Here is an 18,124-nt window from a genome sequence, read left to right as displayed (position 1 = left end):
CTTTATATATATTCTGAAGATAGTTGCCATAAAGAAAATTTATTATATTGTATTTTCTCACTGACTTCCATTATAAAAATGGATATATATATATATATATATATATATATATTCATGCACATGTATGTGCATATCTACATCTGTATCTATATCTCTCTCTCTATATATATCTTTCTATATAGTCTTGGCTTCTGGTACAAAATCACAATTAAAAATGCTATATATTTAGTGAATAAGTTAGAATTTCTAGGTAGCACATTCATGATAACATTAAAAGTATAAATATTGTTCCTCCATGAAAGTCTGCCACAATGTCACACTGTACCATGGAGGTGACCTTGGATTCTCAAGGGCTTCTATTTTCTTGTGCTAACAGGTTACAATCTCTGTCACATCCTTCCAAGCTGGAAGGACTTCAGGTAGAGGGCTAAAGACAATCTATATGGCTTTTGTCAGCGCTAATTGTCAGAGTCTAGCTACTTTTAGAGATTTTCATCACCAGAAAGTTGCCTCTCCTATAGTAAAACATTTTTTCCTTCATAGTAACACACAAAAGAATTTCTACTAAAATATTAGGGGGTGGTGATCTGTATGGGAGTAAAGGGAGTAACCACACCAATGAAATCAAATAAAAGTAAATAGTATCAGAGGATATAGGCATAGGGTCTGGAACTAAAATTTAATTGTTTTGGGGGACTCCCAGGTGAGAAATGCCTTCTACCAATTCAGATAGGCATCTTCTCTACTACTTGAAGTCTTAGAACATCACCTAGAGCACTAAGAAGTTAAGCGACTTGACCAGGTCACACAGCATATATGTGTCAGAATGGGATTTAAACTCAGGTCTTCCTGGGTTCAAGTTTAGCTCTGTATCCATTATTCCAACCTGTTTCACTAATAGTGTTATTTGCTAATAGTGCATTAAATACTTCTACCTGGGGATAAATATGCATGAGGCAATGTATTTCTTTGTCTAGCTATAAATATTTTCATTTAAAATTCCCATGCTCGTAGGCTAAAAGTTATGATGGTCCATTAGTGTTTAACTTTTTGTTCCCTGGTAGAAACAAAGCTAATTATTCAGTTATTTAATTTTTGGTCCAGACCTATGATTTCATCTGTTCAGAGGACTTCTGCACAATTTGGAAATCCCCTCTTCTCATGAAAAGCAACTATGGTTAGATGACTTGTTCAAGGTCATATAGCTAATATGTCAGAGATAAGACTTGAATCCAGGTTTTCCTGACTCCAAGGTCAGTTTCTATATCCACTGCCAAACTTCTCTAATTGCTTAAATAAGAACTTTTATTTATAGTTGTTTAGCCCTTTATAGTATGTTCATTCTATTGGTTTGTATCCTTTTTTTAAGCTAGTAATCCTAGTAGATTCCTTGGTGAGCTACAGCATAGACTAACATTTCCGTGGGCCTCCTCCATTGAATGCCTCATGATATATTATACTATTTATCATTAAATCATATGTTATTATATTATTTGCAAGATGGTGAATTTTGCAAGCAGATTTCTTCTAATCAGGACATACCTATTATTGAGAGGAAATACTACAGTGGAAATAGTGCTGAATTTTTAGTCACAGCCTGAGTCTGAATTCCCAAATCTTCTACTATTACCTATGTAACCTTGGACAAGTCACCTAAGACTAGATTATGTCTAAAGTCTCTTTCAACTTTAGATCTATGGCTTTATGATCCTGAGGTTACTCGTAAAAATAACAAACATCACTCTATTTTTTCTCTCTAGGCCTATAGGAAATGGATAAATGATAAGAGGCAAGGAGTGGAAGAAGATCTCCTACCAGGCGTTAAATTTACCAACAATCAGCTCTTCTTTCTGAGTTATGCTCATGTGAGTAGCATTTCAAAGAAGGTTTTAAATATGGAATGCGTGGCTTAGGCTTGTTCTCTTAACTAAAATTCTAAAAAAAATTAAATGAGATAAATTTCAAGTTTCCACTAGCTCATCACAACGTACAAAATAGAGTTTCAGGGTTTGATTTTCTTAACTGCTTTTGCAGCATAACAAACTGCTCTGGATTGCATGGCTGTTGATATCACCAAGCTCTGTCCATGGTTCTGAACCCCAATACTGGGGAAACCAGTGGAGCACCTAGGTGGTACAGTGTATAGAATGCAAAACCTGGAGTCAGGAAGACTCATCTTCCTGAATTCAAATCTGACCTCAGATACTAAGTAGCTCAGTGACCCTGGGCAAGTCACTTAATTAACCCTTTTGCTCAGTTTCCTAATCTGTAAAATGAGCTGGAGAAGGAAATGGCAACCCACTCCAGTATCTTTGCCAAGAAAACATCAAATAGGGTCACAAAGAGTCAGGCAGGACTGAAATAACTGAACAACCATAGTGCCAGGTGCTGTATGTACTTGTTTACAATAGCTTTATTCTTCCTGCTATTCATTTTTGATATTTGCATAGGATATCTTTCAGGAAAGAGTTCAGTAAGTTCTGCAGGCTTTGATACTTATATGTCCTTTTTTTCCCTCTTCTATTTCCCCCCAATTTCATTTATTTATTTATTTTTAGTTTTCAACGTTCGCTTCCACAAGATTTTGAGTTTCAAATTTTTTCACCATCTCATCTCATCCCTCCCCCCACTCCAAGATGTCTTGCATTTCGAATACCCCTTCCCCTAATCTACCCTCCTTTCTATCCCTCCCCCTTCTCTTATCACCTTCCCCTTCTATCTTCCTGTAGAGCAGGATAGATTTCTGTACTCTATTGCCTGTATATCTTATTTCCCAGTTGCATGTGAAAACAATTTTTAACATTTGTTTTTAAAACTTTGGGTTCTAAATTTTCTCCCTTTCTCCTTCCCTACCCACCCTCATTGAGAAGGCAAGTGACTCAATACAGATTATGCATTTTTTATTTTCTTCCTTTTTTTTTTTGTGAGGCAATTGGGGTTAAGTGACTTGCTCAGGGTCACATGGCTAGTAAGTGTCAAGTGTCTGGTCTGAGAGCAGATTTGAACTCAGGTCCTCCTGACTTAGGCTATTTTTTAAGGTATTATTTTCTTCAGTATTTTTTTTGGAGTCTCCTTTAGCAAGCTCTTGACTTGTTTTTCATGATTTTCTTGCATCACTCTCCTTTCTCTTCCCAGTTTTTCCTCTACTTCTCTTACTTGCTTCTCAAAATACTTTTTGAGCTCCTCCATGGCCTGGGACCAATCATATTTTTCTTGGAAGCTTTGGATGTAGGAGATTTGACTTTGTTGTTTTCTTCTGGTTGTATGTTTAGATTTTCTTTGTCACCAAAGAAAGATTCTGTGGTCTGACTTTTTTTGCGCAGTTTGCTCATGATCCTAGACAATTACTTGAGTTATAAACTCTTTGTTAAGGTAGGGGTCTGCTTCCACTGTGGAGAATGTACTGACCCAAGCTTCAGGGGTTTTGTGCAGCTGTTTTCAGAGATACTTCTAGAGACCTGCAAATTTCAGTTCTTCCAAGGTGGTATGATCAAGGGCGAGGTGTTTACTCCTTTCCTGGCCTGTGCTCTGGTGACCACAAGCACTCTTTTCTGCTGTGGAACTGTGAGGAGGATTCTCTCTGTACTGCCACTACAAGCTCCACCACACCAGTGCTCCTTCTCTCCCCAGGACCACCACCCAGAACTGTGACTCAGATCCAAGCATGGGCAAAGCAAGAGAATCCTGCCTCAGCACCAGCAAAGAGATCCCTGCAATCTCTGTCTGATCAGCCACTCAATTTCCCCTCAGTCTGTGGGCCAAGAGCTCTGAAAGCAGCCACTGCCCTGGGCTGCACCAGTACTGGGGCTGAGACTGAGCTTTCTCTCACCTTGGTCACAGACTTTACCTACTGACCTTCTAAGTTGTCTTTGGCATTTGTGGGTTGAGAAGTCGAGAAACCTCCACAGCTGCCTGTGATTCAGTCCTCTGAGGGCTGCTCCAGGTTTACTGAGGGCTGGTCTTTGCCCGCACACCCATGCTGAACAGGATTCCTCTCCCAGCCTGGCACAACAGACCTTTCCAATCAACCATCCAGGTTGTCTTGGGCTGGAAATTTGTTTCACTCTGTCTTTTTGTGTGTTCTGCTGCTCTAGAATTTTTAGAGCCAGTTTTTACAGGTATTTGGAGGGGTTTGGGGAGAGCTCAAGCAAGTCACTGCTTTTACTCTGCCATCTTGGATCCACCTCCAAAATCAAAAGGTTTTTTTTTTTAAAAAACATGTAATTTTTATCTATCTATCTACCTATTTATTTCCACAATGCTCCTTATATTTCACTAGGCCCTCTCCTAACTTTATGGGAAAGTTTCCTCAGTGTTGCTTTAGTCCTGACAAAAAACACCCCAGCTCTTAGTGTAACTGAACATCTGCAGAAGTATAGTTCTGTCATGGTTTCTTTCTGATTCTTGCCCTGTAAATCAGTTTGTCCTGATACTTGAAGGGGTCAATGACTTTTATGTGTTAATAGGAATGAAATTTCTTCAATATGTGTGTGTGTGTGTGTGTGTGTATGTGTATTGGGGAGACCATGAAGCAGCTTCTGGATGGTTCAGTCTATAAGAAGGTGGAGGCTGTGGTGTGGATAGGCCTCATACTAGCTAATCTCCAGGCTTCTTCATGAATCATTTTTCCAGGGTTTTACCTGTGTCCATAATCATAGAATTACAGAAGTTTCAAGCCAGAAGGGGCCCAGACTGTCTATTTGTATCTATACTTATATAAAAATACTCCTCTACTGATACATCATGACCTCCAAGAAGGGAGGACCCATTACTGAAAAGGAAGTCTTATTTAACTTATTTAACTTCCATTGCACCTCAAGCTCTCTCCCATAAGCATTTAACTATTGCTTATATTTCTGCTTTCTGGAGACAAGAAGATTAAACCCAATTAGTCTTCCATATGACAAATTTTCAAATGTAGAATACTGCCACCATGTAGCCTTGATTCTTCTCCTCTCCAGGCTAAAAATGCTACGGTTTCTTTGATTAAGGAACCATGAGATTATAGATAGCAATATGTATCAGAAGCAAAACCTGTCATGATTAGTACTTTATGAAGCAGGTATATGAAAAAAGACATTTCCTCAGTCTTCCACTTCCTTGACTATTCCATTTATTCAGCACTCTAGGTATCTCCTTTTTCATTTCCATGACTCTGTAAAATATAATTCTCTTTATATCTTTCTGACTATTCTTTCTTTGTCTCTTTTGCAGGCCTTCTCTTCATCCTCTTGCCCCTTAGCCCTGGCTTTCTCATAGGGGTCTGATGCTTAGCCCTCAGGCTAAATACCATTTTCTACAGGAGGTTGTTTCTGGTCTTCTAACTGTTAGTGCCTTCTCTTGTAAGATTACTTTCCATGTACTCTGATATATCTTATAATTACCTTATTTAGTTATTCTCTTCCCCTCAGAAAGTGAGCTCCTTGAAGGAAGGGATTGTACTGGACTTCCTTTATATCCTCCAGTACTTAGCATGGTGCCTGACATAGTAAATGCTTAATAAACACTTGCAGACTGACTCTTGCTGACTATGTAAGTTTTGAATCAGAAATAGGCCAAAATGAAAAAAAGCAAAATTATTTTGAACCTTCTGGAGGATAGTAGTTATTTGTTGAAAGTGGGAAGGGTTGGAAGTTCCTATAATTTATAGCCAGATTCTTAATTTCTCTTGATAGAGGCAATAAATTAATTTATAATGTGTCTATAATCATTCATAACACGTCTACTGTCTACATTTAAAATGTCTTCTCAATCTGCCCCCACAACCTAGTTTTTATTTAAAAAAATAAGATGTTTAGACTAAAGAAGAATGATCTTATATGACCCAGAGCATTACTAATGAACAGTTTGCCTTAGGGAAAACCTCACTGACAGGATGGGCCAGTTGTAAATCAATTTCAATTTGAAAGGTTACTTTGAAAATCTCCTAGCACATTGGATTGAAGTTGTTTTTATAAATGTATTGGACAGGATTTTTTTTTCTTCCAGGAAAGTAGAAAAAAAAATTGGTAAAAGACACAACATATCCTTTTGGAAATTTCCCAAATGATATAAAAGATTGCAATGAAAAGAGGACAGTAAAAACAATTTTGCTTTAGCTAGCTTCTGAAAAAAATAAGCAATTGAATTATAAAGGGGAACTTTAAAAATCCAATTCAGAGTTACACTGTCTGCTTGCCTACTCCTGTGAACAAGAACTTCAATGATTCTTCCTGATGTAATTTTTAAAAAATTCACGTATTTGGAATTGTAAACAGTGAAATGGATTAAGAAATTAATTTATATGATTAGAATACTGAAAATGAATATCAGAGGTGTTATATTGGTAGTCTGTCTTCTAAGACGAATAAGAGAATCCTAACTAAGCTTATTGCTTACATTTTTTTACCTGTACAGCTTAGTACTTTTTTAAAGTCTTATTGGTTTACCTATGAAGGACTCAGTGTTCTTAAAATTATTCCACAGTTTCAGTTCAGTTAAATTCTTAAATGCTTACTATGTGTGAGGCACTGTATTTGTTCTTCAATTTCTTTGCATATATGCTTTTTCTTTCCCCAGCTAGATAGTAAGTGCTTGTTAATTTGTAGTATTATTTGAGATTCATCCGTTGCATCAATTCAGCAGCTGTTTATTAGTCACCTACCATGTCTAAAACACTGTACCTTTGTGCTTGGGAAGCTTCAAGGAATGGTCCCAGCTAAGATTTAGCAGTGTTCCCTCTTATGATTCACATGGTAGAACTGGTAACAGTGCTTTTTCTACCATCTTTTAGTTCACTAATGGTAATGTCTCATTTCTACTTTTTTCTGTTTCCAAAACTCATACTGTAGAAGTAAAATATTAATGCTGTACTTGATATTTTAAATTTGTCTGTTGGAAATAATTCTTATTAATTTAATACTATTCTATATATAAGCATTTATAGTTTAGACAGAGAACTATCGAAACTGACCATAGTTCCCCCACCTATGCCATCAGATAGCTCTCTACTCAGAGACAATTTTTGCTAACATTTATGTGGATCTTGAACAAATGAAGGAGATAATATGTTAAAATAGAGTTTTGGGTTGACATTCTAGAACAAGTCACTTAATTTTCTACTAAAACTATTCAATTCCTTCCTTGACTGCTCTTTACCAGGATTGAAAAGGCTACTTCTCTGATCAATATCTTAATACTTGAATGGAAACAAGAACATTACCCTTAGGTCTTCATTTTCCAGATGAGGGAGCTGAAACTAAAGAAATTGCCCAAGATGTCACAGGTAGTAAGTGGTAAGGCTGGGATTTAGAGCCTAGACAAATATTTGACCAACCCTACTATGGAGAAAGGGATGAATGAATGAATGAATGAATGAATTAGTGAATGAAAGGGCAAGAAAGTGTTTATTAAGTACTTATGTGCAAAGCACTGGGAAGCAAATAGAAAAATACAATCCCTTTTCTCAAGCAGCTCACATTCTAAATGGAAAGATAACATATATAGAAAGTTTCAGCTGCAAGTCAGATGGAAAGGTCCCATAGTCCATAGGGTGTAATGACAAAGCAAATGCATCTTTTTTAATATTTCCAAAGCAAAAGTCACATCTCTTTATGATTTTGAACCACTTGACACTGCCAAGGACTGCTGATTACTTTTGTGTCTTCAAGCAGTGACTTCAGCACCTGCAGAAGTAGCTGCCAGGTTGCACATCCATAGGCATTACTCAGTGATGGCTACAGGAGTTAGGCTGGTGGCAAGCTCAGTGGTTTGGGGGGCACTGCATTCTTGAGACTCTTACTTACTGAGCTTATTACTGATTGGTAGCAGTTAGTGAGTAGTAGGTTTTGGAAGTAGTTTTAAAAAAAGTGAGCTCTTTCACTAAGATTATGATAACTCAATGTCTCAATGATGACTATGGGGGCCACACTGGAAGCAGAACTGGTATTTTTGGGGCTGTTCTCCCTAGGGTAGCTAAGTGTCACATTGGATAGAGTGCTAAAGTCAAGAAGACTCATCTTCCAGAGTACAAATCCAGCCTCAGACATTTACTCATTGTGTGACCCTGGGCAAGTCACTTAACATGTATGCCTCAGTTCCTCATCTGTAAAATGAATTGGAGAAGGAAATGGCAAACCACTTCAGTATCTCTGCTAAGAAAAAATGGAGTCATAAAAGTTGGACATGACTGAAAAATAACTGCACAACCTTCCCAGGGCTCTTGGGTTCAGCTTCTGGGCTATGTCGATTATGGTCTTGAGAGGAGGTAGACAAAGCACTATGTTAGCTAGTTATGGGGATAGAAGGATAAAAGGAAGACACAATCTGCTCTAGGGAGCTTATATTCTGATTGGAAGGAAAAACATACATGAAAATAACAATTCCTTTTTTAGAGTTAGAGAATAAGGATAAGAAGAGATGATTAATAGATTCAGTTCCTGAGGGAGGTAGTAAGGATGTGACCTTGGGTACAGGTAGAAGGATTAGCTTTGTTAAGGTGGAGGGCCACCTCTTTCTCTATGACTGGGAGAAGGGAAGAGAGGATGGGTAATGACATTGAAAAATTTAGAAAAGTGTATAAAGGGAATTGAAGAAGTTCAAAGTGGTTGCCTTCTGACTTCTCAGTAAAGTAAGAAGTAAGATTATCTGTTCAAAGTGAGGAATGAGGGGTAGAGTCGGAGACTAGAGAAAAGATTTGGAACAGTCATTGTGAAGAATGTGATTGAAAGTATAGATGAAGAAAAGGATTACTACATAGCAGTCAGGGCCCAGTTGACATTAGATATCATGAATTTGTAGTGGAACCAAAATGGAGGAAAACAACCTTGTTATCATAATGTACTATTTGTTTGAACTACCAGTATTGAAAACTAGCCCTCCCCCCTTTTTTTCTGTACAGCAAACAACAAAATCTGATAGATTTGCCTCTTCTGCTGTAGACTGAATAACAAAATGTGACTCAATTAACTCCATCTTGCTTAGGCTGAATACATAAAATCTTATTACACATGGTACTCTTTAGCTTTGCTGGGCTACACAAATGTTGCACCCAACATTCACTTAGAGAGTTTCCAGATCAGCTTTCTTAGGGACAGACTGCATTCCATTGGTCCATTCAAATGCCATAGAATGTTGCTGACTGGTGGTGTATTTTAAGTACATCTGAAAAATGTATGCTGACCAAATATGTACCCTGGGAAAAAGAAGCTGCTACAGCAAGTTATCTTCATTTGTGTGCAAATAAATTTCTCTTTCTTTCAGTTTGGCTTCTTACTTTATTTGATCTCTAGTACTGTAGACCTGCTGCTGGGTGATATTCTCCTTGGATTCTTAGGAAATCTAAACTGAGAAATTCCCCACCACAATTAGCATGATTTCATGAATTTTTCTGTTTGGCAGCTTGAGAGTAGGAATAGAGGAGAGGTTTGGAAAAGGTACCCAATGTTAAGAATTAGCAGAGAGATAATGAACGGAAGGTCAAAGGGGAAGAAGATTCAAGGATGAAGGACAGGTATTATTGAGATGGTTGAGGGTTAAGACTGGATGGAGGAGAAAGGGAGGTCAGAGTAGGGGAAATCAGTAGGAATTAAAGGACTGAGGCTGATGATGAATGCATATAACATATGGGAAAGACAAGGGAGGCGGAAATTGAAGGTCAGGTGACTTTAGAGTGAATTTCAAAGTTTAAACTTTGGAGATGGTACGATTTTGAGCAACAGGTGGAAGACTTGTGCAAGTGGGGGGTTGGAAGTTAAAGGAATTGAGGAATTGAAGAAACTGTGAGGACAGCGTATTAGAAGTATTATCAATATAAATATTAGAGTCTCTAAAGCTTTTGGCAGGATAAGGAAGAGAGAGAATGACTATGAATCAGGTCCAGAAATCAGACCATTTTCCATGATCTCATCTAATACCTGAAGATATTTCAATGTTGAATTCAACGACCATGTTCAAAAGTTGGTGACAGATTTTGTACGAACTTATGTTTCAATGAAGTGAATAAAAATTACATTAGCATATATTTTTCTCTAATTTGAAAGACTTGACCTCAGGTCTCATACTTCATAATTGACTCAAATTGTAGAAATGTTCTGCCTGACAAAACTTTCGATTCTGAGGATCCTACTGTTCTCAAAGGAACTGTTGTACATTTTAAACAATTGTCGGTCATTGGCCACATAATTATTCTGCATTATGAGATTTCATTGTAATTTTAGCACTGTAAAAATATGTAACCAGTAGAGAAATTTAATCCATGTAATAATTCTCTGTGTCAGGTGAGGTGCAACTCTTATCGACCAGAAGCTGCAAGAGAACAAATTCAGATTGGTGCTCATAGCCCTCCACAGTTTAGGTAATGTGTGCCATGATTTTTGCTTAAGTGACTTACAGAATAACTGATCCTCACAAAGTTCTTGAATGTAAGGTTCTTTTAAATAGGGCTTGTTTTATTCTTTGTTGTTTGAATCTCCACCCCCATCACATGGTTTGGCACATCATATGCACTTAATAAATTCTTATTAAGTGACTGATTGATGAATCACTTAGTAGGATACTTTACTTGACATAATAATCCTACTCAAAATATGCTTGATCCTAGGAGGGGATACACAGTTTAGATGTGATAAAATTCTTTTCCTTGTTGAGCTTACATCCTAGTGAAGTAGAGAGCTTTGACAGACATATAGACACCATGTACTATTGTGTATTATAGTTAAGTGCATTAGAGTAGTAAAAAAAAAAAGTGTTTCGCTAGGTCTGAGGGAGAAGGTTGTTACCGAATTATGGTGTAAAAGCATCAGGAAAGACTTCATGCAGCACACAGGGTTTGAGTTAGCCTTTTTTTTTTTTGAGGTAGATAAGAATTCAACAGTTAAAGAAGTACATTCTAAGCATCTAAACATAGAAAACAACACGAACGAAGGCATGAAGGTGAAAGATTTCAAGAATGTTTTGTGGCCAGAAAGTAGTTTCATTTGGATAATTAAAATTTGTTTAATATTTGCTTTCTCTATGTTGAATCTAGCTATCTTATCCTTAATATTTTGGAGGGATAGTGTTCCAAAATTTCCTCTACACTTTAGGAGTTTTATTTATTCTTGCCAGTAAACGAACCATAACAAACTTTTCAGAAGTTGACTGTAAATTCACAACCAACATAAAAATCTAATCATTGTGTTGGAAATTCTCTCCCACTGTGCTAAACTACCCCGAAAGGCTGACTATATGTAATGGACTAAAGTGTGCTCCTACTGATAAAGGATGAAGATGAAAAAAAGCGCACTTGATTAATTGCTCAGCAAAATGGTTTTAGAGCCTACTGCTGTACATACTACCAACTGGTTGCCTATGATGGAAAATCTCATATAATCAAAAATGCTTGTTTATGAATTTTCAGTTATAGTGTGATACCATGAAAAAAACCTGTAGTAAGGCTATTTTATTTAAGAAACATGCTGTTACATTTATTTGAATATCTGAAGGTAATAATTCTTATAGAAAAAATGATCAATTATCTAGTTGTCAGGATCTCTGGTCAACTCCTTGAAAGTACAGTTGGGTAGTAAATAAAATAGGGGTGATGGACAATTTATTTCTAGTTTTTTTAGTCATAACTGCAAAAATATCATTGGCATCCATGTATTGTAAAGAAAATACATGCTCTTCAGGACACTGGATAGATCATGCTGTGGCAAATTTTTAAGAGTCACACAGGATGGCAGGCATGTGTAAATTGTAATCTGCATCATTGGCGATAACATCCACACTGAAGTGGTCAAACTGGAATATTGGAGTATCTATAATAATAAGAGAAAAAAGTAGCCAACTGATACCCCATATTAATCAATCAATCAATCAGTCAAGCACTTATTAAGTACCTGTTATGTTCCTGGAACTGTGCTAGCCATTGGAGTTATATGCTCCATTGGTGTCCAGGCAATGTTAAGATGTCTAGAGCTCCCAGCATGTTTGTCAGACTCCTTTTGAGGGCTTTTGGAAAGACTTTGAAAAGAGTCAGAAAGGGAGAATAGGTGTGGATGAGCTTTGAAGAAAGTAGCCTGGTGGATGAAATCACAGATGTACCAGTGTCAAAGCATTTCCATTGATCTACCTAGAATTTGGGTAAACTATGAAGTAGAAATATCTCCTTTAAAAAGGGACCTTTGATTAAATAGATAAGTAGGAAGTTCCCTGGAAATTGAAGTCTGGAGCTCATCAGAGAAGTAAGATCATCAGAATAAAGAAAAATGTAAAATCGTAGGTAAGAATAATCTTTGGAGTGCTAACTAGTCTTAATTAGAAGTCTGGTTAAAAAAAAAGCATGAGCTTATACAACTCAGGAACTGGTTGAGAAGTATTGATGGATATGTCCATCAATATTTCCTATGCCTAAAATTTCCTTCTGTGGTGGTGAAAAACCCAATTCAAAGGCCACGTGCTGCACAAAACCTTCCCTGATGCCCCTACACCATTAGTCAGTAAGAGTCATCTCCTTCAGACCTACCACGACACTTTTTTTTGCTCTTCTCTTATATACTTGAGTATAAAAGACAATAATACAAAGCGTCTGTGTATAGAATATAATGAACCCTCAAACAAAAGGCCAATTAAGGGGACATATTATGAGAAACAGTTATAAAGTTAAAAATGCCAGGTGTAGGTTATTTTAAAATTGTACATGTTATTCCATAATTTAAGATTTAGTATATGCATGGCATGGTGGAAAGAACACTGGAATGGCATTAAGAAGATTTCATTCAGCAATGCAGTTAATGACTTGCTCTGTATAGAGCACTCTACTAAATGCTGCAAGAGAGACAAAATTTAGATAAGACATGGCTCCTGCTCTTTGGAGCTTATGGTCTATTAGGTTTGGCTTCTATTCCTGACTATGCCATTAACTAATTGTATGACCTTAGATAAATTACAAGGACGTGTAGGTAGTGGAGTGGCTAGAGTGCTGGGCCTGAAGTCAGGAAGACTCATCTTCCTGAGCTCAAATCTTGCCTCTTATTAGCTGTGTGACCCTGGGCAAGTCACTTAATCCTATTTGCCTCAGTTTCCCCATCAGTAAAATGAGCTGAAGAAGGAAATGGCAAACCACTCCAATATCTCTGCCAAGAAAAACCCCAAAATGGGGGCATGAAGAGTCAGACAAGACTGAAATGACAGAACAACAACAACAATAACAAAGATAAGTTATATAACCTAATTTGACCTCACTTTTCTTTCCTCTAATTTGAATAAGTTGGACTAGATGATCTCTAAAATTCCTCCCAGCTCTCAGATTAGGTACCAGTGCTCTTGATAACTTTAGTTATAATAGACACTCCAATGGAAAGGATCTTCTAGCCCAACGCCCTCATTTTATAGATAAGGAAACCGAGGCCTATGCTGATCAAGTCACTTGCCCAAACTCCACATTGATAGTAAGAGTCAGAGGCAGGATTTGAACCTGAGGCCTCTGCCTCTAGAGCCAGTGTTTCTGTCCTGTGCTATCATCAGGGATTCTATTTAGGAAATAATGATACTTATGAAGTAAGTCATAAATGTTTTTGTCATTTTTTTTCAGAGTTAATGGTGCAGTGAGTAACTTCGAGGAATTTCAGAAAGCTTTTAACTGTCCAGTCAATTCAACAATGAACAGAGGTACAGAGTCCTGCCGGCTTTGGTAGATGGTCCTTTTCCCCATCCCATCCTGACAGGGTTCTACTGTGAGAAAAGCTGCAAGACTGAACTCTACCCTACCACTGCTTCTGACTTGTTTATCTACAGAGATGGGCTGTATTTTGATTGCATCTTCATAATTTCAGTGCATTGTGAATCTAATCACCCTCTGATCAGGACTTTAGGACTGTTCAAAATGAAATTTAAAAAGAAAGAGAAGAGTAAATGTCTTAAGGAAAAAAAAAAATACAACCACCCCCAAACCCTGCTGTGGTTGTAGTGCTATGATAGATTACTGCCATTACCCATTCTACTTCTTCATTTGTTGTTAGCACAAGCTAAGTGATACAGTACCATTTTAATCTAGTGCTTTGCAGGAGGGTGAAGCCATATGTGCCTATAAAAACTTCAGTTTCTCTAGCCTGCAAGTCCCCAGGATGAAGATACCTTCCTGGTGGCTCAGGAGGCCTTGCTATGCTGTAGGATACAGCGTTTGATGGTATATAGTCATCATTACGCAGCATTTCCTAAATAATTGCTTACAATGTAGGAGAGACTTCTGGGATTTTGATTTTCAAACCAAACTCTGACCTTCAACTTTGGATATTCTCAGGATGGAATAACAACTCATGAGATAGACTACCATGTTAGAAGCAATAGTAGCTAAATAGAAAGGCCCTGCTCCTTGGTTTAAAAAAAAGAAAAAGGAAAACACTTGGAATTTATCACAGAAGTTGAGTCAGAATGTATACTGTGACACAGAAGGCAAAGTTAACCCAGAGACATGGAGGCAGTAGGAAAATCCAAAGGAGACCAGGTTTCCAAATGATTGTCTAGTGCCTCACCCTATGACCTGAAGGCTGCGTTTCTGTGATAAGAAAAGTCCTGGTTCCAAAAGCCTTGTTCTGCCCAGTTCTTGTCCATCAAGTTATTCTTAGATGTTTTTTACTCCAATTCTAGGATTACTTTCTGAAAACAGAACATGTCAAGAAAATGTTTCCAAGTTCTCATTTAGGGATTTAGTCTTTATTGATTTCCAGCTCAGCATCATGAGGCCCTCACTGATTGTAGGGAAAGCCAAAGCCCCTTACATTTTTGTAATTATAATCTCATTCATTTTCTCTTCCTCATTAAAAAACAAAGACACTAAACATAAAAGGATGATTCCTTGATTCCTATGTGTTTTGGATATATCAATTTATTTCAAAGTTTCTTGTAAAAATCAGTTTCTTTGCAGAGGAGCTTAGAGTAAAAAAGAAACATGATTTTGAAATCTCATCATATTTAAGTTGGGATTTTAGCTTTATTCAGATTCTCTGTTAGCTGAATCATCTTCCTTTAGCCTGGGCATGTCAAGGATAAAATCTTAGCTATCTTAAAGGAGTTAACTCACTTGTCATGTTCTTCTTAGTATCCATTTTCTACCTTAGTTCATTGTATGTGGGATGAGGGAGAATAGGGTTGAAATGACAAAAGAGACATTAAGATCTCAAAAGAACAATCAAATCTTGAGAGTAAACACTGGGAGTAGTTTTGTTTGATTCATCTGAGGCATTGTTAATTGTTGTGAAGATGATAAACTGAATACATTTCAATATTAATCTTTGGTTGAGACATCCATGGTACATTGATATGTACTACCAATTATTATGTACTTTGTTTTTTTGGGAACTGGGCAGTCATGGGGCTGGATTTGGGGAAGGATTACTGTCAGAAGAAAAACCTTGACATCAAACTGGGCAAGGATTGCTGCATTTTCCCACTTGATTTTGCAAATAGATGTCCTGCTGAAGGAGGTCTACCTTTCTATTTTATCAGTCATAGATTCCAGTGTGACACTAGTTTATTTTATTCTTCATTATGAAACTGGGTTGGACTCATGGTGCTGATGAATTCATTTTCCTCATCTGCTTCTGTTTATGTACTTGAATTACTCTTTGCTTTGACGGTGAATTCGGAATTTAATACTAGTTTAGGAATGCATGGAGAGCACATCTTAATGGTGATTTTCTCCAGGATGCCTTTGATTCAACCCTAAATGAATGTGCTCCTGCAGGTTTGAGAAAGTATTTGAATGAGAACAGTGAGAATAAGATACATCATTTCATCTGCTTGTTATAAGATACTGATGATCACTTATCTAGAAAGATAGAGGCCAGAGGCTCACACAGTTTCTGAAATGTGTGACTGCTTTTTCTATATTAATTTTTGTTTTGTGGTACACTATATTGCAAGATATTTATTTTGGCTAATGTAAAACAAATTCTAAGTGGGATAATTTCCCCAATAACATAAGACTTTATAACAGCTCATGTTTGTATAATACTTCATAGTTTATGTGGAGTATTTTCCTCATAACAATGTTGTGAGGCAGGGTTAGTATTATTATTTCTGTCTACTAGGCAAGGAAGGTGAGGAAACTGAGGACCAGAGAAGTTATATGATTTGCCCAAAGCCATGTAGCTAGTTGATAGAGCTGGGACTTGAACATGAGTTTTCTGATTTCAAGGCCAGTGCTCTTTAGATGATGCCGTCCATTTCTTATATATGATTCCCCACATACCTGCGTCAGGCACAGAGACTGTGATTTTGTCCTCCAGGGAACTCAGTGTGTGAGACATCACTCCATTAACATATAACATAACCACCTATGATTTGATAGTGAAGTTGCAGAGTTGCCCAAACCACATAGAAATTAAGTGACTTGCTCAACATCCCATAGTCATGAGTGTCAGAGGCAGGATTTGAATGTTGGTGTTTATGGCTCCACACCCAGAATTCTATCCATGATGTTGCAGTGCTTCTACTGCATACACATTAACTCAAATATTCAAGTGTTACCATTCTGCTACTATGGCTTATATGTTTGTCAAGAGTTCTGAACACAATAGAAATTAAGACACAGGGAAATGTAACCTAGTACAATTTGGAGTGAAGGGTAGAGTTTTCTTCAGGAATATAGCTTAATGAGGAAGTGGGATTTGGGAACTAGTACATCAAGTGGGCTGAACCATTAGAGATCCCCCCCCCAACAAAAAGTGCCTTGAATATGGTAAAATGCTACGTATGTTACTATGAAATGAGAGCTGTGACGATGATCACCATAGATGGTAGATTTAGAGCTAAAAGATACCTGGAGGCTACTGAGTCCAGCCTTCTTATTTTATGGATGAGGAAATTGAGGCCCTGAGAGGTCAATTGTGACTTGTCCAAGGTCACATAGCTAGTAAGTATCTGAGGTGAGATTTGAATCCACATCCTTTTGGCTATAAGAGCAATGATCTCTCCATTTCACTTTGCTGCCTTTTAGGAGATAACTGACATTTAATGATAATTGATCTTTGTGTAGAGCTGCTATGACAAATGTCACCAATTCTTGTGCTAAGTGCTATTCCCAAGAAATGCTGACTAGGTTTAACAATAACTCCTATTTTCCTTAACGTTTTTAGGTTTATAAAGTGCTTTTCTAACGTGTCCGTGTGAAGCAATTTTTATATTATCCCTATTTTATAAGTGAGGAACCTGAAGGTATGCTGAATAATTTGTTTGCTTTCCAAGGTCAGAAAGTCTTTGGGGCTGGTAGGGTGGGAGTTTGTTGAGGTTCTGATTCCATGGCTTGTCAGCAACCTTACAATTCTATACATTTTCCATTGGGTACCTGGTAGTGGATTGAAATTTCCCTTTTTCCTTTTATGAGATAGGCTTCGATGTGGTTAATACAAGCCTGACATTCATAAACTACTATGGAGTTTATTTAGTGCCTTCCTCAGGAGGAACTTAAAATCCAGCTCATAAATATAATGTCACTTAGCCTCAGGACACCCCAGGATGATAGCCAGGAGGTAGGACTGGTCAAACAGGGACAGCCATCTATAAACTGGAGACACAAATGCCTGAGTAATAAAAGGGTTTAGTGGCTTGTCAGGCATCAGAGCAAAACAGGTGCAAACCCCTTGGGCAACTTTCTAACCCCTGATATCTAGAGTTCTCTCTCCTAGACTCTGCCACTTTAAAATAATTTTACACAATCACTACTCCAATGGACACATATCACTTAATCCATTTCTTAGTCAATACCTTTTACATAAACACTCAGTTGCATATTAAATTACTGAGGGATATTGTATGCTTATCTCACAAAAAATAATCCTTGACTCCAGAGGCAGTGCACCACTGGGTTGAAAAAAGGTCTTTTTCTGAGTATGCTTTTTATTGTCTGAATCTTTGTTTAAAGATTCATTTCATGTATTCTCTCCCTCCTCCTAACAATGTGGACAGTGATTTTAATAACAATAAAAATTGGTTCTGTTTCTTGCATTCTTTCCTTATATCTGGTGAAATAAATTGGACATCCTATTTCAAGGGAAAAGAAGATACTGAACACTAGCATGACTTTCTAATTCAGGCTCTGGAAATTGGAATGAACTTATTTTTTTTAAGGGCCGGAAAGAGAAGTGGATAGAGAGAAATGATCATT

At 37.3% G+C, this 18,124-nt stretch overlaps 1 protein-coding gene across 1 annotated transcript in view; it reads left to right on the top strand.

The window, feature by feature from the left end:
- Positions 1-17,886, top strand: part of PHEX (phosphate regulating endopeptidase X-linked) — a 244,431-nt gene extending 226,545 nt beyond the window's left edge. The window contains exons 19-21 of the mRNA XM_078146134.1: positions 1,761-1,865; positions 10,257-10,333; positions 13,553-17,886. Of these exons, the coding sequence (XP_078002260.1) occupies positions 1,761-1,865; positions 10,257-10,333; positions 13,553-13,655 (285 nt within the window). The 3' untranslated portion in view covers positions 13,656-17,886. The remainder of the gene's footprint in view (positions 1-1,760; positions 1,866-10,256; positions 10,334-13,552) is intronic.
- Positions 17,887-18,124: the final 238 nt, after the last annotated feature.

The sequence above is a fragment of the Phascolarctos cinereus genome, unplaced genomic scaffold, assembly GCF_003287225.1.
Source record: "Phascolarctos cinereus isolate Bilbo 61053 unplaced genomic scaffold, phaCin_HiC Scaffold_726;HRSCAF=1367, whole genome shotgun sequence".
NCBI lineage: Eukaryota > Metazoa > Chordata > Mammalia > Diprotodontia > Phascolarctidae > Phascolarctos > Phascolarctos cinereus.
The sequence above is the reverse complement of the archived record's forward strand: the minus strand, read 5'-3'. Positions and strand labels throughout refer to the sequence as shown.